This window comes from Malus sylvestris, chromosome 11 (genome assembly GCF_916048215.2).
Source record: "Malus sylvestris chromosome 11, drMalSylv7.2, whole genome shotgun sequence".
Lineage (NCBI taxonomy): Eukaryota > Viridiplantae > Streptophyta > Magnoliopsida > Rosales > Rosaceae > Malus > Malus sylvestris.
This window is the reverse complement of record NC_062270.1, coordinates 31,872,263-31,892,933: the sequence shown is the minus strand read 5'-3', so window position 1 is coordinate 31,892,933 and position 20,671 is coordinate 31,872,263. Positions and strand designations below refer to the sequence as shown.

Below are 20,671 nucleotides of genomic sequence, written 5' to 3'. Positions count from 1 at the left end.
TATTGACAGTTTGGCATTGCGTGTGGTATGATTATGATTTCTTTGACCTAAATGTCCTTTATAATTGGATACATTAGGTATTGAATGCTGGGACTGAACTGATGACTGCTACCACTTTTAGTTGTATGCATTATAATTCTTCGTAATTTTGTTAATATCGGCTCATTCTAATTTTCAAGCAACAAGTGGAACACATATACTATCTAGGACATGTAAAAAAAAAAATACAATGTTCTAAAAAACCCCACCTAGGCACTAGGCGGCTGGTCACTACCCCGATTAATGCCTAAGCATTTGAAAATTAAGAAAGGGCACCTAGACCTGTTGAGGCGCCCGCCTAGCCCGCACAGACCCTTATAGACACATGTCTAGGTTGCAACTCACTTAGATAAAAAATAGATAACTTTCCTTTTGCATTTTATTGTTTCCAATAAATTGTAAGAGACTTATTGAACGCTTAAATAAACATACATTATATGTTTGCTCCCTATGTTTTCATTATGTTCCAATACTTCATAATATATATGTCATTCTATTTTCTAGTTTATGATGAAATTATATATTTTCTAAGTATAAACAAACACTTATTTACACGAAATACAATAGATTTACTTAAATCTGCCTAGCCGCTAGGCCCCATCCCACCGCCCGACTAGCGCCTAGAGCCTTTTAGAACCTTGAAAAAATACAAATAATTATGTAAGCTTGTAAACAACAATTTTTTTATTTTTTTATTTTTTGAGATTCAAGTAACTCATTTTCTTGGAACAAGGTACGTAACCCTTTTCTTTCTCTTATTACATTAGAAGCAATTGAACCCTCGAGCTAATCAATACACACACGTATGACCTGGTGCTGCATTGTGAAGCATGTGTGTGTATAATAGGTAAAGGATGTTGTGGTGCGCAACAAGCGTACGGGCGGCAAGGTTGGGTTTCATTCAATCTTTGTATATTTTGTTGAATGGTTGCAACGTTTGGTTAGAAGACATATGCTTACTCAAATTGTATGAGTATAATTAAAAGATGTAATTAGTCAATATTTATTTTCTGAAAATTCTAAATAGAAGACATGTTTTTGGATCAACACTATTAAGAAGGGTTGTATATCTTCAACTAAAATGAAACGGCTCAATGAACAGGTACTTTAATGGCTATAAATACCTATTGTGGCATAATGTTTCACACACAATTTCTTAAATTTGTTCCTACATTCCTTACTCTCTTTTCTCTCCATCACATTCATACAATTTCTTTCTAGTTATTTCTAAGGGAATATAATTCGGTTTTGATAATTGCATATTCCATACTTTGTTGTATCCTGGAAGTGATTTGCCAAGAACCTTTTAGCAAAGTCATTCGAGTGGGGGCAAATAACACTTTAAGGAAATGATTCAAGTCATAAGTCAAAGTCATCCTTCGGATTATTCTCTATATTTCTACATTCACTCTAACAATCTTAAAGTGTTATTATCGTCATGGAGAACAAGTTTGATAACATGGCTTTGAAGATTATCAATCAAGATGTCTACAAGCTAGACAAATTTGATGGATCAAACTTCACCCCATGGAATGACAGGATACATTTCATGCTTACTGTTCTAAATGTCATATATGTGTTGGACCTGAAGTTGGAGCCTATTCGTGAACCAAGTGACAAAGATACGGACAAAATAGTTGCCGATCAAAAGAAGCACGAAGAAGATGAATTGTTATGTCGAGGACACATCTTGGGCACATTATCTGATCGCTTGTATGACTTGTACGCACACATTCAATCTCCGAATGAAATTTGGGAAGCACTTGAACACAAGTACACAATGGAGAAAAGAGGTACCGATAAATTTGTAATGTTCAAATATTATGAGTTCACTATGTTTGATAACAAACCCATCCTAGACCAAGTTCATGAATTATTGGTCTTGGTCTCAAAGCTTCGTGAACTTAAAATAGTTATTCCGGATCTTATGGTAGTTGGGACTATTATGGCAAAATTACCCCAAACATGGAATAATTATAGAAAGAAACTTCTACACATGGTGGAAGATATTAGTTTGGAGGATTTGCAAAAGGGTATTCAAATTGAAGAGAAACTCGAAATCGTGATAAGAATTTTGCAAATCAAGATTCCTCCAAAGTTCACATTGTTGAAGGAAACAAATACAAAAAGAACTTTTAAGTCAAAATTGACAAAGGGAAGTTTAAGAAGAACAATTCCAACAACAATAAAAAAAATGCAAATGGTGTATGCTACCATTGTGGAAAGAAAAGGCCATTACATTCGTCATTGTAGACACAAAAAAGCAAGTGAGGAATATGCCAATAAGACCAATAGCGCAAATATGGTGCAAAATTCTGGAATTGATAACATTGTTGCAATGGTATCAATGATACATATTGGCATGATTACCGAACTAAATATGGAAGTGGCAATAAAATCATCTGATCAGTGGCTCAACTCAGGGGCTACTATACATGCGTGCAATGATAAGGCACAATTCAAGACATATGAAGCATCAACAGACAATCAAGAGATTTTAATGGGGAATCATAATTCTGCCAAAGTTCTAGGAAAAGGAACCGTTGAACTTCAGTTTACTTCTGGGAAGAAATTGACGTTGTTTAATGTACTACATGTTCCAAAAATTAGAAAGAATCTTGTGTCTGCAAATTTATTATGTAAGAACAGTATAAAGACTGTTCTAGAGTCTGACAAGTTAATATTGTCGAAAAATGGGATGTTTGTTGGGAAGGGGTATTCTTGTGATGAAATGTTCAAACTAAGTATTAATAATAAAGTGAATTCTTCTGCTTATATTGTTGAATCTTCCTCTCATTTATAGCATTTACGTTTAGCTCAGGTAAATTTTAGATCTTTAAAATACATGCGCACACTTGGTTTAATTTCTTGCAATAATGATTACACTGATAAATGTGAAACATGTATTCAAGCGAAAATGAGTAAGAAATTTTTTCCAACTACCAAAGGAAATACATATTTATTAGACTTAATACATTCTAACATATGTGAATTTAATGGTGTTTTAACTAGAGGAGGAAAAAGATATTTTATCACATTTATAGATGATTGATCTAAGTTCACTTATGTTTATTTATTGTCTAATAAAGAGGAAGCTTTTGAGTGTTTTAAGCGTTATAAGGCTGAAATTGAAAACCAAAAGGGAAGGAAAATTAAATGCTTTCATAGTGATAGAGGTGGTGAATATTTTTCACATGAATTTGATATCTTATGTGAAGAGCATGGTGTTGTACATCAAAGAACTGCACCATATACACCACAACAAAATGGTTTGGTAGAAAGAAAAAATAGGACACTCATTGAAATGATTAATTCTATGATGATTAATGCTAATACTCCTAAATATTTATGGAGAAAAGCATTGTTTACTGCATGCCATATATATAATAGAACGGAAAATTAGGTTTACATCCTTCTTTTTGTTACTCCATTGATTAAAATCTTATTCATTTTCAATTTTTGATTAAGGTCCTTGGGTATTAATAACATCATTAATTATTTGAATAATAAAATATTTTTATTTTTAAATATATAATGTTACAATTAGTATATTTATATTTATGGCTAAATTTTTTATCATATATTTTTATTTTTAGTTTGTACCTATTTTTAATTTGTAAATATTTTTTAATTTGTACCAATTTTCTTTTCATTTTTAATTTGTACCCATATATTAGTTTCTTTTTGTGCCATATTTTTTAAAGTTTTATTTGTGTTTGTACCCATGTGTATACCGTCACGTGACATTGTATATTTAATCAATGATAGAACAATTACATATGGTATATTTATGTTTTATGCCTAAACTTTGTATCATATATTTATATTTTTAGTTTGTACCCACTTTTAATTTGCAACATTTTTTTTTTTAATTTGTAGTATTTTCTTTTTAGTTTTATTTTGTACTCATGTATTAATTTCTTTTAGCGCCTATATTTTTAAAAATTCATTTGTATTCATTATTTTTAATCTTTTATTTGTACCCTAATTTATTTCTAATGTACCCATTCTTCTTTATTAATGTACCACTTTGTTATATGTGAAATGTACCAATTTTTTTTAACACTATGGATACATTCTTTTGCCATTTATTATTTCTTATTTTTACATAGTTTTTATCCATTTATTCAATCAAAATATTTGAATTTTTTATTGTAACCATTTCTAATAGTATTATAATGAGGGATTTTAAATTTATAGGATTATAAATTTCATAAAATATCAAACAATTAATGTCAAAACTATAAAAAAAATACAAATATTAATAGTAATATAATGAGGTGTACAAAGTCAAAGGACCTTAATCAAACTTTGAATACTATTAAGGTTTTAATCAAGGAATGTTAAGGATTAAGGACCGCATCCAAAATATCTCATAATAGAATTACATCTACGAAGACACATGTGTCACCATATCAAATTTGGAAAGGAAGAAAACCAAATTTGTCGTATTTGAGAGTATGGGGTTGTGTAGCCTTTTACAAGGAACTAGACCCTAAGAGATCCAAGTTGGGTCCAAGAGGAATTAAAGCATATTTGTAGGATATGCAGAAAATTCAAAGGCATATAGGTTGCTTAATTTAGACTCAAATTTTATAACGACCACTCAGTGTCTAGAAAAGAGAATGATCAAACACCTTTATCTAATCCGGCTACTAATCATTCTCAAGGTGAGAAAAGAAAACAGTCTAAAAATGTTAATGAACCAAGGAAAAGCCAAAGGGTAAGAAAAAAAAAGACTCTAGGCTCTGATTTTATTTCATCTCAATCTATTGTATTTTTAGTCGAAGGAAATAAAACAAAGGTTCTTAAGAAAATACTCATATTGTTGAATGTTGAGGATGATCCTAAAAGTTTAAGCGAAGCATTAACTTCAAGAGATGCAGCCTTTTGGAAATAGGCTATAGATGATGAATTTGAATCATTAATATCTAAACAGACATGGGTTTTAGTAGACTTTCCCCAAGGATCAAAAGAAATAGGTTGTAAATGTGTATTTCGAATAAAATACAATACAAATGGGTCTATTCCAATATTTAAAGCCAAGTTGGTTGCCAAAGGTTTTAAGCAGAAAAAGGGAATAGACTATTTCGATACATATGCACCAGTAGCTAGTCTCACATCAATTAGAATATTGATTGCATTGGCATCTTTATATAATTTACACGTGCATTAAATGGATGTGAAAACAGCATTTTTAAATGGTAATTTGGATGAAGAAGTCTACATGGAACAACTAGAAGGGTTTGTTCTCCTTGGGAATGAAAAAAAGGTTTGCAAATTAGTAAAATCGTTATATGGATTGAAGCAAGTACCAAAACAATGGCATGAAAAGTTTGATTTTTTCATTTTATCATATGGATTTAGACATAACAGTGCTGATAAATGCATATACTCTAAATTCACAAATGATTATGGTTTTGTTATATGTTTATATGTCTACGACTTGCTAATTTTTGGTACAAACATGAAAGGTGTATCTGAAACTAAAGAGTATCTAAATTCAAAATTTAAGATGAAGGACTTGAATGAAGTAAATACTATCTTGGGAATTAAAGTAAAGAAACATAGTAGGGCTTACGCTTTGTGTCAGTCACATTATTTAGAAAAATTGCTTCTTAAGTTTAAGCATCTACAAATAAAAGAAGCAAATACCCTTTATGATCCTAGTGAAACTTTGCTTAATAATTTTGGTAGTTCTGTTGCAAAGCTTGAGTATGCTAGTGTAATCGGAAGTTTAATGCATGCCATGCATTGTACCAGGCCATATATCGCATTTGCAGTAAGCAAACTTTCAAGATACACTAGTCATCCAGGTACTGCTCATTGGAAAGCAATAAATAGAATTTTTGGTTATCTTAAAAGAACTATTAACCTGAGTTTAAATTACACTGAGTTTCCAACTGTACTTGAAGGATATTCAGATGCAAGTTGGATAACAAGTGCTAATGATAATAAGTCTACATCAGGGTGGATTTTTACAATTGCCGAAGAAGCAATTTCTTGGGCTTCAAAGAAGCAAACATGTATAGCACATTCAACTATGAAATCTGAATTTATAGCATTAGTGACAACAAGTAAAGAAGCGAAATTGATTAGAAATTTGTTATTCGAAATAGAGTTGTTGCCACAACCAATGCCATCCATTTCTTTATACAGTGATAGTGAGGCTACTTTGTCTAGAGCATATAATAAGGTATACAATGGAAAGTCTAGACATATTAGCTTGAGACATGAATATGTCAAGCAATTAATAACTAATGGAGTTATTAATATTATTTATGTTAAATCAAGTAATAACTTGGCGGATCCATTAACGAAAGCACTTTCAAGAGCTTTGGTAGTTAGTACATCTAGTGGAATGGGGCTAAAACCCCTTATTGAAAATTAGCCCCAATAATGGTAACCCGACTTTGTCTAGAACATCACTAGTTTAAAAGTTTAATGGGTAATAACAAGTTATTGATAAGTGGTTGTGAAATCACTAAAAATTAATATATAGCTCATTCCAGGATGATCAGTGCAAGAATTCTACGTTTAGGAGGATAAGTTTTATCTCTTAATGAGGTTATTTGTAGTTGTGTCTATAGTAGCAGGGATATGGGAAGGAACCTCACCTATATGAACATAAGAACTGGTGCCACTTCTACCAAGAGTTGGGTTTTCTCTTGTAAATGTTCATGAAACCAGGATGAAGCACAAGGCCATAATAGTGCTTAATTAGTTCATAAATTTCTTTTAAGGAAATAAGACATAAACATGTGTGTAGCGATTCCGGTTTTAACATAAGAATAATTGGTTTAAACTTAGGTTACCATCGCATTCGTTATAACTTGAATTACTTACACTAATTAAAGGTTTAGTTCGAAAGACAAATTTATTGTATGCATGATTATATCAATATATTTGTGGTTAATTATAAAGAGAGGATTGTTAGTATATTATTTATCATATTATTGAAATTGGGAAGGATTGTTAGAGATTTCAATAATAAATATATAAATTATTATTATATATATATATACACACACACACGTATGACTTGGTGCTACATTGTGCAGCATGTGTGCGTATAATAGGTAAAGGATGTTGTGGTGCGCAGCAAGCGTACGAGCGGCAAGGTTGGGTTTCATTCAATCTTTGTATATTTTGTTGAATGGTTGCAACTTTTGATTAAAAGACATGATGCTTACTCAAATTGTATGAGTAGAATTAAAATATGTAATTAGTTAATATTTATTTTCTGAAAATTCTAAATAAAAGACATGTCTTTTGGATCAACACTATTAAGAAGGGTTGTATATCTTCAACTAAAATGAAAGAGCTCGATGAACGCGTACTTTAATGTTTCTAAATACCTATTGTGGTACAATGTTTCATACACAATTTCAGAAATTTGTTTCTACATTCCTTGCTCTCTTTTCTCTCCATCACATTCATACAATTTCTTCTAGTTATTTCTAAGGGCATATAATTCGGTTTTGATAGTCATTTATTTCATACTTTGTTGTATCCTGAAAGTGAGTTGCCAAGAACTTTTTAGCAAACTCATTCGAGTAGGAGCAAATAACACTTTAAGGAAACGATTCAAGTCATACATCAAAATCATCCTTCGGATTATTCTCTATATTTCTACATTCACTCTAACATCATGTTCTATCCATTTTCTAAACCAATTATTTATTTCTAAGATTTATGAGTTATTCGTTGCATACGTGCAACTTTGAGATAGCATGATTCCGTACTTGTAGGTTTGACAAAGAAATGTATTTGAATAAATAAGCTTAATCTTTAGCTTTTTGCTAAGCTTAACCGAGTACGTAAGTAGTGGCACCTGGTGCTTTCGTCCTTATCCTATTTCTAATCAAGAAGTACATAAATATGATAAAAACGAATATCAATACCTTAAGAGGGCAGACCAACTAATATAGGCGAAATTATAAAAAGTTAATTCCATCTTGATGTGTACCTGTGTCCTCTCGTTTCTCTCTATGTAGGAGCAAATAATTCATGCACGCCATCTTGTCACCCAACAATGTAAACAAGGCAAGCTTCTACTACTCACGTGATAGAAATTCTCCCCAAATTTGTTAGAGAGAAAAGAAGCTTTTGTGGCTTTCGAACTCTAAGGTTTTTCTTTTCATATATGATAGAGCTATTCGCATACTATTTTTACTTCTTATACACTTTTATTAATTAATTTTAGATTATTGATCTTCGTCAACTTCTTCAATCCGATAACCAAAATTATGAGAAATAAAAATGAATGTTTGAATAATACTATCCTTTGTATATCCCACTTCAATCCAAGTTCTTCAAGAAGTAACAAAAATAACATTTTATAAATAAATGACGAGTCTTTTTCTTATCCACCCACTCTACTAGGGCTGGGTTAACTTTCTTTTTATTTCGTTATGTTCTATTATCAAAGATTCAAAATTCAACCATCTTACCACTTCAAATTAGGAAGCATCTCCTCAAACACAAAAATCCAACCGTCTCGAGGCTTCCAATAATCGCATAATACTCCTAATCCCTTGAACATTATGGGAAACGTTAAAGGAGACATCTTAGAAGCGTGTATGAAACTCCATGTACTAATGTTCTATTCTATTTAAGGTTCTTTTTTGAAGTAGATGATCCTCCATGAATTGTATGTAGGTCTAACAATTTCTTGCATGACATGTTAATCTGACACGAAACGGCATGAAAATAACAGGTTTCAGGTCAATAGATTAACAAGTCGGGTCATTAGTAGGTCACCCGGCCGTTAAGAATACATTAACGAATCGAGTCATTAATTGGTCACCCATTAGGAACCCGTTAATGAGACAAAACTTTTAATTTAATATGATATTTATTCAGCGAGTAATGTTAAAAAATTACATTTTGATACCATATATATGCAGCATTAGTATAAAGCATCTAGAGAGATTATGCAGCGTAAGCTGAGATAGAACCCCTTATATACCATATCTTTCACAATGTGTGCCAATTACATGATGAGTGTAAAAACAAAATCACGTATCCCTAATTATATATAAGAATGTCACATAGAATTTTATTCAATTGTCATATTCAATTATGATGGATGAAAGTCCAACTATTGAATTAAAATAGTTTAATGGCCAAAATACAAAGAATTAGAATAGTTTTTTTCTTTTTGTCAAGCTCATTCAATCTCTTTAGTAAATAGTCACAACAGTAGTTGGCCATCAATATCTAAAAAGGTTTCTATATTATCATTCATCATCTTTAGTCACTACCTTCAGTTTGAAATATAAATGTGCCTTTTATATTTCAGGTTCCACCTCTTCTTCAAATAGAATGAAATTAATGCTCTAATTATATATACTCACCATACACATCAAGAAAATTAACTTGTTTAGGATTTAGGGTTAGAAACTTGTCGTTTTGCATGATTTAAAGACATTGGAGGAGTTCCAGCCGAAGAAAAATGTACACCACGACAGACTAACAACGTGAAGGTACTTCTACTTGTATAATGATATATGGCGTATGTGCTCGTGTTTTGGGTACACTAAAAATCTCTCAACAGCTAGCTAGCTAGTCCCACTTGGATACTTGAACAAGTACCCCTCCAAGTACTTTAACATACACAATTGTACATACTATTCTTCTTCCCCTGTATTATACTCACTATACATTGACTAAAGTATCACGTTAAAATCTTGTCGTTCGCCGTTTTCCAGTTCTGATTACCGGGTAATGCAAAATCACTGGTGATAAAAAATAACTTTAGTGGCTGCCAATATTTCCGTTGTGCATGACCGCATGTAAAGAGTATACTTACTGCGAGTTTATCGGATATTGCTGGTTGTGAATGTCTTTTCTTAAGAGTTTCAATGGCCTTTAAACACCTTCCGAAGGTGGGTTATACATTGTGTAATTAGTCACCTCTAATTCTGTTTTATTTCCTTGTACAACAAGTACCCTTTGATATGCACGATAGTACGTAACTACGTACTCCACTACTTTCCCAAGACAGAAAAAAAGGAGTTACAAAAAAAAAAAAATTAAGCTTACAAAAAGTCAAAATTCGTTTAAAGTGAATTTCTTTTTTAAGATTTTTAGTGAATAAAGATTTCATTTTGAGCTAAAGTTAGTGGGATTTCCATGAAATAGAATTGTCCAATTGGGAAAGAGAAATGGATTTGCAAAGAATTGTCCCATCGGAAGTTGCTTCACTTTTTTTTCAAAAATATTAGTTTGGTAGTGGCTTGCTAAGTTATGTTATCATAATTTCGTCTGATTGAATAATTTAGAATAATAGTATAGTTTGTAGCTAGTAATTTAGCATGTTGACAATTTGACATTGTCATATTGCTAAATTTTTCAATGAAAGAGTGATTCAAATTAAAGTCTAGTTCAGCTAACAATATAACGTGTCGGCAGTCTGATATGCAAGGTTGTCAAACTTTTTGTTGAATAAATGATTGAAATTAACAATCTAGTAGTAATGTAGTGTATCGTTAGTCTAACATATCATATTATCGTACTCTTCATTAAATAAATAATTCAAAGTAACAATCTAGTTTAGTAATGCGCTATAATTTAACATGTTTTTCTATCGAACTACAATCTCGCATCGGTTGCATATTGTCAAACTCTTCATTAAATAAATAATTCAAGTTCACAGTCTAGCCTAATATGACAATGTGTGAGGTACTTAAAGGAATTAGGTATAACCAATGACGACAATGAATGCATAGAAACTCCATGTTTTCATGTGTGAGACAAGCAAATGTTGAGAGAAGGAAAACAAAATGATACTAATGTGGATATTTACAACTATGCCCTTCATTACACTGTTGTGTTTACCTTCTCATCCCCAAAGCCCTATAGGTGAAAGCAAAGCCACCTTCATTTCCCCGCTCTATATAAACACCGTTCTCCCTTTCTTTTTCCCCCACGCCTAAACCATCATCTCTTTTTCGTCACACCATCTCTCTCTCTCTCTCTCTCTCTCTCTCTTCAAACTACACACAAACGCCATGCCTGAAGCACCAAAGAAATTTCTGAATTCCACGGAGGACTATAACCTCCAAGACAAGAACAACAAGATCCTTCACTTCATTGAAGAAGTCACAAAAAATCCCGACGAGGTTCAAAAACGAGTCCTCGCTGAAATCCTCACCCGCAATGCTCACGTCGAGTACTTGCAGCGTCACGGCCTCAACGGTCACACTGACCGTGATACTTTCAAAAAAATGATGCCCGTTATCAAATACGAAGATATCCAGTCCGATATCAACCGTATCGCCAATGGTGACACCTCCCAAATCCTCTGTTCCAAGCCCATTTCTGAGTTTTTGACCAGGTAGATTTTTCGCATTTTACATTTCTTTCACGCCTTTAAATTAATTTTACAATTGGTTATTTGTATGGTTTTGTTGATTCGAGCGATATTCACGTCCATGTCTGCGGTTATTCAGATGGTTTGCTAAATGGTTTAGTTTTTGTTGCAGTTCTGGGACATCTGGAGGGGAAAGAAAACTGATGCCAACAATTGAAGAAGAGCTTGATAGGAGGTCACTGCTTTACAGCCTGCTGATGCCTGTGATGAGCCAGTATGTCCCCGGACTCGACAAAGGCAAAGGAATGTACTTTTTGTTCATAAAATCCGAGGCCAAAACTCCCGGCGGACTAGTTGCTAGGCCAGTCCTTACCAGCTACTACAAAAGCTCACATTTCAAACAAAGACCCTATGACCCTTACACTAACTACACCAGCCCCAATGAGACCATCCTCTGCCCGGACTCGTACCAAAGCATGTACTCCCAACTCCTCTGCAGCCTCTGCCAAAACAAGGAAGTTCTCCGAGTCGGTGCAGTTTTCGCCTCTGGCTTCATCCGGGCCATCAGGTTTCTCGAGAAGCACTGGACTCTTTTGTGCAAGGACATAGCCTCTGGGACTCTAAACCCCCAGATTACAGACCCGTCGGTCCGCCAGGCGGTGATGAAGATCCTCAAGCCTGACCCGAAGCTTGCAAGCTTCATTGAGGCTGAGTGCGGGAAGGCCTCCTGGCATGGGATTATTACCAGGCTTTGGCCAAACACAAAGTACGTGGATGTGATTGTGACCGGGACTATGTCGCAGTACATTCCCACGTTGGAATATTACAGCAACGGACTGCCTCAGGTTTGCACTATGTATGCCTCTTCGGAGTGCTACTTTGGTGTAAATCTAAACCCTCTGTGCAAACCCAGTGAAGTGTCCTACACTCTTATTCCCACCATGGGATACTTCGAGTTCCTCCCAGTCCAGAGGAACAATGGGATTAATTCTAATCCCCTATCTGTCCCCAAATCCCTCAATGAGAAGGAGCAGCAACAACTGGTTGATCTTGCAGATGTGAAGCTTGGACAAGAATATGAGCTTGTTGTCACAACATATGCTGGTTAGTGGTATTTTTTGCGTTTCAAGTAGTTTAATTCATGAAATTACAAATTGGGTTTATATTTTTTGAACTGAAAATTGACCTGGGACTATTTAATCCGCAGGACTGTACCGCTATAGAGTGGGGGATGTGCTGAGAGTGGCCTCCTTCAAGAACAATGCACCACAGTTCAACTTCATCTGTAGGAAAAATGTTGTCCTGAGCATTGACTCGGACAAGACGGACGAGGTGGAGCTCCAAAACGCAGTGAAAAATGCCGTGAACCATTTAGTACCGTTCGATGCCACTGTGACGGAATACACTAGCTTTGCGGACACAACAACAATCCCGGGACACTATGTGCTCTTTTGGGAACTTAGCCTCAATGGGACAACGCCAATCCCACCCTCGGTCTTTGAGGACTGTTGCTTCACCGCCGAAGAGTCCCTGAACAGCGTCTACCGGCAAGGCCGGGCCTCCGACAAGTCCATCGGACCACTCGAGATCAAGATTGTGGAGGCAGGGACGTTTGACAAGCTCATGGACTATGCCATTAGCTTGGGAGCTTCCATTAACCAATACAAGACACCTAGGTGTGTGAAATTTGCACCCATTGTGGAGCTCTTGAGCACAAGGGTAGTCTCAAGCTACTTTAGTCCCAAGTGCCCCAAGTGGGTCCCAGGCCACAAGCAATGGTGCAACATTGATTAGCAAGGGATTGAAAATAAAAATGGAAGGGGGATGGACTAGCTTTTGGCCAATTGTGTTAGAAGAAGCTTCTTTCATGGAGGTTCACAAGAAGTGCTTTCGTGATCATCTTAGGGAAAGAGTAACTACTGCCCATTTTAATTAGGTTAACCTTGTTTTTGTTTTCATCTCTCTTTTTTTTTTTCTTTTTTTTTTTGGAAGTTTTTAGAGTACTACTTTATATTAGCTAGCTCCTTTCCACCATGTACAAAAAAAATGTTTCTGTTTCAAGGAAGCTCTTTTTCTTTATTTATTTTTTCTTTCTATTTTGTTTAATTAGCTATTTTTATTTACTTGAATTCATAAGTTTCATGGGAATTTGATTCCTAAATCCAGCTTTCCTGCCCACTGAAGTCTCATGTGTCTAAGAAATCCAACTCCTTTCTTTTTCACTCAAGAAGAATGGTCACAAACTTTTCCCATATTATATGTTGTAATTGAGTTACTAATATAAAATCAATGAAAAATAAACACTTTCCTAAAGGTGAATTATTTTATTCCTCTCAATGACTTGTTCTACGAGCTAGTCACCAAATAATGTGACTAAAGGAAAAAGGTTAAGTCCCATATGGAGAAAAAAATATTAAGATAGGTCCAACGAAGTTGTGGTTTAACCAAATTGGCTAGAGTCATGTGCTCTATAATATGTACTTAAGTCTAATAAAATTATAGAAATTAGATACTTAGGTCTAGATGAATGTAGTATAACTATTCAATCGTTTGTAAAAAAAAAAAAAAAAAGAAGTTGTAGAGTTTATCCATGAAATTGGGCATATGGAAGCTAAATAGAATTGGATAAGGATAAATTTTCCATTTCTTTGCTAGACAATCCACTACCAATATTGATCTACTAAAAAAAATATCGTATCATTTTTTCAAGAAATTAGGCATATATAGAAGGCAAATAACATCGAATAAATTAGAATTCTTGATAGATCCACTATGAAGGCTATATATGGTCATGTAAAAATTTAGATTTATATTTAGAGTAGTGAGAACCACAATTTATGAAGTATGCAATAATGTATGTGACAAAGTTGCATGCAATAGCACCAATAATTTGGCATTAGTTATAATTTGTACTCGAGTGTTTATTTGGGTTGGGGCATTGATATTTATCCGGGCGCAAACAGTAAAAAACCCAAGAGACGAAGAAGTTCTTGGTGCTATGCTTTGGAAGGGAAAGGACAGATGAGGTTGAAGCAGAAGTTGTTCCCTGTTTGGCCATTGTCTTTGATAGGAGCAAACAAAAGCAGTTTTTTATTTTTTTTTAATTACAGAAAAAGCCAAAACAAATTTTCAGAGAGTCCATTAGCTATAGAAAATCATAATAGCCACAGCAGACAAACTCAGAAAAAGATGGAGACAAATTCAGAGACAGAAATCCAGGTCTCAGATAAGGAGAAAGGCCATAAAGCTCTACTGCATTCATATGGCCTTTCACCTCCATGAATTTTCCATTTCCTTACATATTGAATCAAAGCAGTAATCACCAAAAGCGACAACACTGACCACTCCAGTGTTTGCCACCCAACTAAATACTACTATAGCCGAGGACAGGGATGACATTTTATACTGTGAAAATTTTCAGGTCGACGGACCGAGGGTCCACTCAAACAACACTGATATTGTCCCCACTTAACCACCTGCACAATCCTCAGGTATAGAGTTTTATCACAAAAAACCTCGGTGTTAATTAAAGTGGGGTAATTCTATTTAAAGTGTTTTCTCTCTTCCCTCTTGGCCAATGTGGGACAATGGGTTCCAACACTCCCCCGCACGTGAGACCCCGTTTATGGGTCACACGTGAAATTCCACACATCGGCAACCACATGGAGCCATGTCGGGACTCACCCGATCGCACGGGGTCATTGGGGACCCACCCAAACATGTGGCATCTTTGGCCTACGTGGACAATCGCGCGGGGCCAATGGGGACCCACCCAATCACGTGGCAATACGGGGCCGCCCCCTAGCTCTGATACCATGTGGAAATTTTCAGGCCGACGGGCCGAGGGCCCACTCCAACAACATCAATAATGTCCCCACTTAACTACCTGCACAATCCTCAGGTGTGGGGTTTTATCACAAAAAACCTCGGTGTTAATTAGAGTGGGGTAATTATATTTAAAGTGCTTTCTCTCTTCCCTCTTGACCGATGTGGGACAATGGGTTCCAACATATACCGACACTAAATCGTTTCATTCTAGTAATACAATCTTACGTATATGATTGACGCGAGACTCTATGGTAGTAATATATTTGTGTCATGTATATAACTCTTATTGCTGATATATATTTAGTACAAAATGGTAGTTAAATCTAATGATGTACAAATGTTGGGTATTTTAATATGACTTTCTTTGGTTGGAACAAAGAAAATCGAACTCTTAACCTAACGAATTAAATTCAACCTATTTCTCCCCCTCAAACACAAGGATTTACATGCATTCCTGAAAGAGAAATTGTTTAACAAATAATGTAAACATTTTTTATCAACGAGTCAGAATAATTCGAACTTTTATATATCGTTGAGAAGAAATGTTCCAGTAGAATAATAGCAAGACGGCAGAATCGTGGGTTATGAATTAATAAATCATACCAAGTGAGACCTTATTGATATTTTACAAAATAAATATTGGAGTACATTCAAGAAAATTGATTCCATTTTTTTTTTTCGATAAACAACAAGAACACAACTTATTGTCATTCGTCAAAGATTGGAAAAATATATCCATCCTATGTTCTAAAAAAACCAGGATGGTCGAAGACTCATAGATGCTTACTTAAGCATCTTGTTAGAGAATAATACCATAACTAAGTTCTTTTTGTTACGACAACATTTTGTCTTTTACTTTAAATTGAAAAACAATCGACTTTATCCCAAATACCAACTTCAACTTATACACACGGAGAAAACAATCTTACGCACGAGAATCTGAGATAATTATCAAAAATAGGATAACAACAAATCAATCTATCTCCTAATAAGTGTAATTTTTTTTCTTTTCAAATATAAAAATTTGGAGTACACAGTTAAATATTTGGAGTGTGAATAACAACACCCTAAAAAACAATTTTTTTTTTTTTGGGAATTGTTATTAGCACTCCAAAAATTTTATATGGCACTTCAAACTTTCTATAATTAGAAAGAAAAATACACTTGTGAGGAGTTTAGAATAAGATTTTTGAGTGCTAATAACAATTCCTTTTTTTTTTCAATTTTATTATATAATAAGGCTATATATTCAAGTGAAACTTTGAAGTTTAGAGTTTTTAAAGCTTTTTTTCTTTCTTGTTTGGTTGTTTAAGATTGAACTTGTGAACGCAAGTTCCTTTCTACCCTCAATAGTATAGGCCGGGAAAATGACTGAGAGAGGCCCAAGAAGATCAAAGCCCCAAGAGAAAAAGAAGGTCCACGTAGTGGAATTAGAAAGAGGTATTTTTGAGCACTATAGCCGACCGCTCATCGGTCTGGTTTGATAAATCAACATGAAGCACTTTCCTACCAACAAGGACAAGTGGGTAGACTAACAAATTTATGGCACAAAACTTTAAGACATGCCAACTCTAACATCAACTCAGGCCACGTGTTGGTCACCAATCAAACGCAAGAGTCTAAGACATCATGTAAAGGTAGACGGATCGCTACTCGAAAAGAACACTATTGACTAGTCAAGACCGAGGAGGTCGCTTGATACGCATTGATTTTTAAAAAACATGCAATCCCAACAAAACTACTGTCACTTAACCACCGAATGTCGATTGATGAGTGAAAAGATTGTCAACACTCCAGTCTACGTATGTGGCTCATTTAGTGCCAGAATAGCAAAGTATGTGAGCCAAGACCTTCTGAGTTCATTGAGGGTCTTTTTAAAATGGTGAGCACCTCTTGAGAAGGGGTCAGACAATTGAGAAAAGAGAGAATTGTAGCTTATACTAGAGAGTTTCTTGTCATCTTTGAATCAATATATCAGGAGTAACATAGTGAATGTATCCCAATTTTGAGGGGTGAACTACTTAAATCTTGAGTTCATTTTATTCGTAGTTATAATCCCAAGCCCACCAAGGGCTAATTGTTCTAGTTTGTTAACTTGCATATTTTGAGCGTTAACTAAACTACTTTTGATTATTTAGTGAATGTTATGTTTGTAGCTCTTTTTACTTATTATTTAATGACATTTGTGAACTTACAATCAGAGAGTCCTAAGGTTTGTTTTGATTTAAGTTATTGCTTCCAAGCATCAATACATGTTCTAATTTTTTTGGAAAACTATCTTAAGGATGGGCCCTTCTGTAAATTTAACAGAGGACCCCGAAATCTTTGAAGATGCCATGCTGAGTTTCTACCATTATGTGCACATGAAATAATGTTTCCTCGTCTTTGTATATGAATCTAATGTTATGTTTTTTGGTAAATGCACAACCCAAGTATAACTATCTTTAATATATGGGTTGTTTTATTAGCACCTCACATATTGTTGAATACATCCCATATGCTTAATAAATCTCACATCTACTTTAAGTTACAATTCAACTTAATACAACCCACAGACTTTCCAATACTACCATCACACCCCACATTATATAGATATACCCCATATTTTCCACTTAAACCTCACATCAAACTCTTTATTTGTTTCAAAACAACAAAAAAAACTCAGTGTGTTTGTCCCACTTTCAACTCAAACACAGTATTTTTTCTAAAGATCAATCAACTTACATTGGTTAGTACTTTAGCTACTACATATATTGGAGGTGTACTTTTTTTTAGGTGAAATGGAGATGTACATTAATTAGGGAATGTCTTGAAATAAATTTTGCTACTAAGGTTATGGTTTTGTGGAGTAGTGGTCTTTGAAAGATATGTTTGCAACCTTAGTGTTCATGGTAGGGGAGTTTCATGGGACTCAAAGCCTGCTTCTAGAGGCGATGTTGGCAACTTGTTCATTGCACGAAAGGCCCCTACCATAACCATTAGGATATCTAGAAGTAGATATTGCATCTTTTTTAAGATTGTGATTTCTTGGGGTACATGCCAAGTCCTAGATTGTAGGAACTCCAAGACATATAGAGAACCTAGTTGATTCCATGTCGGATAAGATCCTCATGTCTTACAGAACAAAAATGGTCATTCTCAACGAAGTTGCTCGAACTTTGCCCACTGCTCTGGAACAGGATGATGGTGTCACCATTGCTCTATTAATTAAGCTCTACTCAGAACTGTTGAGTCTATGACTAGACTTCTCAGGTAACATTATTTCAATCCGCCTTACTCTAAATCATGGTCCTACACCAAATGTCAACAGTATGACTAATCCTGAAGATGAAGCAATTAACACAGAGAAAAGAGAAGTTAGGGGAAGAAAGTTGTGAATAACTGTTTAATATTTCTCATTTCAGAACCAATCTTATCAAACTTGTCTAGATAAGGGATAGTACCATCAATAAAACCTATAATATCATTTCCTTCCAACAGGAGATCCATTTCAAAATTCCAAGTCACATAATTGGAATCATCCAATTTTACAGCGACATTATTACCAACGCCTGGAATTAAGGATGAAATAAGAGACTGTGTAAGTGCCAATTATGTAGATTGTAACCACGATGGATCACAAATCTCAAACAACAATAGTAACTTCAATTCGAAGTATGTTGATGCACAAAATCAGTGAGGACTTTGGTACAACAGAAAGTGTTAAGTTTGTGACCTTCGCTCAATTCCTCCGGTCACTAGTGTGGATAAGTATGTAAATGGATAGAGATAGGGAAGCAAACACAAGATGTACGTGGTTCACCTAGATTGGCTACGTCCACGGAGTAGAGGAGTTCTCATTAATTGTGAAGGGTTTACACAAGTACATAGGTACAAGCTCTCTTTTAGTGAGTACTAGTGAATGATTTAGTACAAATGACATTAGGAAATATTGTGAAGGAATGATCTCTATTTATAGAAGAGAGTTTCTAGTTTCATTCTAACATTGACACGTGTCATGTTGTGATTGGCTTCTGATGTTGACACGTGTTGCGCTATGATTGGCTTCTAATGTCGACACGTGTCGCGCTGTGATTGGCCTCCTGGTTAGAGGGAAACTCTTCTGGGTCCTTGACGGTATAACATTAACCGGTGCTCAGTAGTTTCAGGATTGGTCAAGTATGGTACAAACAGTGCTCCCCTAAGTTCCCGAGTGAAGAAAGCTCTTCAGTTGGGGACTTGCAAGATCCAAGCCATTGAGTAATCACAAAACTTCTATGCATCGAAGTGTGATATCATTTTCACTTGCCTTATCTGTCTCATATGTAGATGTGACATTTTCTCTGGAAGTACTTTTCCTCCATCCAGGGGTGGTATCTTTAACCGATGAAGATGCACAAGGTAATGTATCAATTTTACTTGAAGCTTACTTGTAGTTTTAGGCTTGGTCAAGTGCGATACAAACCCTATAGTAGGAGTCCCCCAAGTTGCCGAGCTAGGAGATTTACCGAACGAGGTAACAGACAAGGTAAGCAATCAAACTTCCAAGCAAGCAACCTTGATCGGAGGTTCGACTTCAGCTTTCGGTTGATTGTTCTCCTTCTCCTTGTGTCATAAACAGCAACAAGGATAAGGAGAAGCAAATGGAGAAGAGATGATATGAGATATTTTTGCTTTTGAAGAAGTAACTTTCCACATACTTATTCTTGAACTGGGCTGAAGGGTTTTCTGGTTTCCTCCAGAGTATAAGGCCAACTCAAGAATTTGAAGGTCAAAACAAGTCCATCAAATCTAGAGTACGTTCGACCCTGATGATATGAGATACTTTTGCTGTTGACAAAGTAGTGGATGTATCGGCACGTGTTCTGTTACGCTTGTCTCCACATGCTTTCTTGTATCCTTCTCACTTGCCTTATCTGTTCCTCAGGCAGATGTGGTATCTTCTCTGGAAGCATAAGATGTTGAAGATGAGTACCCAAGAGCACTGCCAGGTAAGTAATCAGACAAGGGGTTCCAGGCAATCAGTTCCTGACTGGAAGCTTGATTCCAAGTGCTAACTGATTACTTTCTTTCTCCTTGTCTTACAGGTGAGAACAAAATTAAAGGAAAAGACAAGGAAAAAGCATGAAATAAGATGCTCTTACTTTTAACCCTGATGATATGAGATACTCTTGCTCTGGTGTAGCTTGTTTGCAGAGGTATTATCGGGGGGAAAAGAAGCTGAGTGTTTCGAAAGACTCTGCTGAGAGTGCCCTCTCGGATGTGAAGAAAACTTGAGCATTTTTTTTATTTATAAGTCTGCCTGGCTGTGGAGAATGAAGGTAGACATATATAGGAATTATCTCAATAGCGAGTGGTAATGCTGTTCCTTTACCCTTCTCGGTCATAGCAATGTAGTGGGAGCTGCAAGATTCACGTGTTTTAATTTTGTCAGAGTACTTTGAAAAAGTGGTATGTGGTATCTGAAAAGCTGATGTTGCGTTTGAAGATTGCAGACAGGCTTTATCC

The 20,671-nt window shown here is 35.1% G+C and overlaps 1 protein-coding gene across 1 annotated transcript; it reads left to right on the top strand.

Annotated features, from left to right (window-relative positions):
* Positions 1 to 10,972: 10,972 nt before the first annotated feature.
* Positions 10,973 to 13,521, top strand: LOC126588425 (indole-3-acetic acid-amido synthetase GH3.6-like). Its single transcript, XM_050253509.1, has 3 exons — positions 10,973 to 11,380; positions 11,529 to 12,460; positions 12,564 to 13,521. Exons 1-3 carry the CDS (start codon positions 11,055 to 11,057, stop codon positions 13,148 to 13,150), a joined length of 1,845 nt encoding a protein of 614 aa, XP_050109466.1. The 5' UTR covers positions 10,973 to 11,054; the 3' UTR covers positions 13,151 to 13,521.
* Positions 13,522 to 20,671: the final 7,150 nt, after the last annotated feature.

Coding starts and splice junctions, on each gene's coding strand:
- LOC126588425 (XM_050253509.1), top strand. CDS start 11,055: ATGCCTGAAGCACCAAAGAAATTTCTGAATTCCACGGAGGACTATAAC. Junction 11,381..11,528: donor ATTTCTGAGTTTTTGACCAG/GTAGATTTTTCG, acceptor TTTTTGTTGCAG/TTCTGGGACATCTGGAGGGG. Junction 12,461..12,563: donor TGTTGTCACAACATATGCTG/GTTAGTGGTATT, acceptor TTTAATCCGCAG/GACTGTACCGCTATAGAGTG.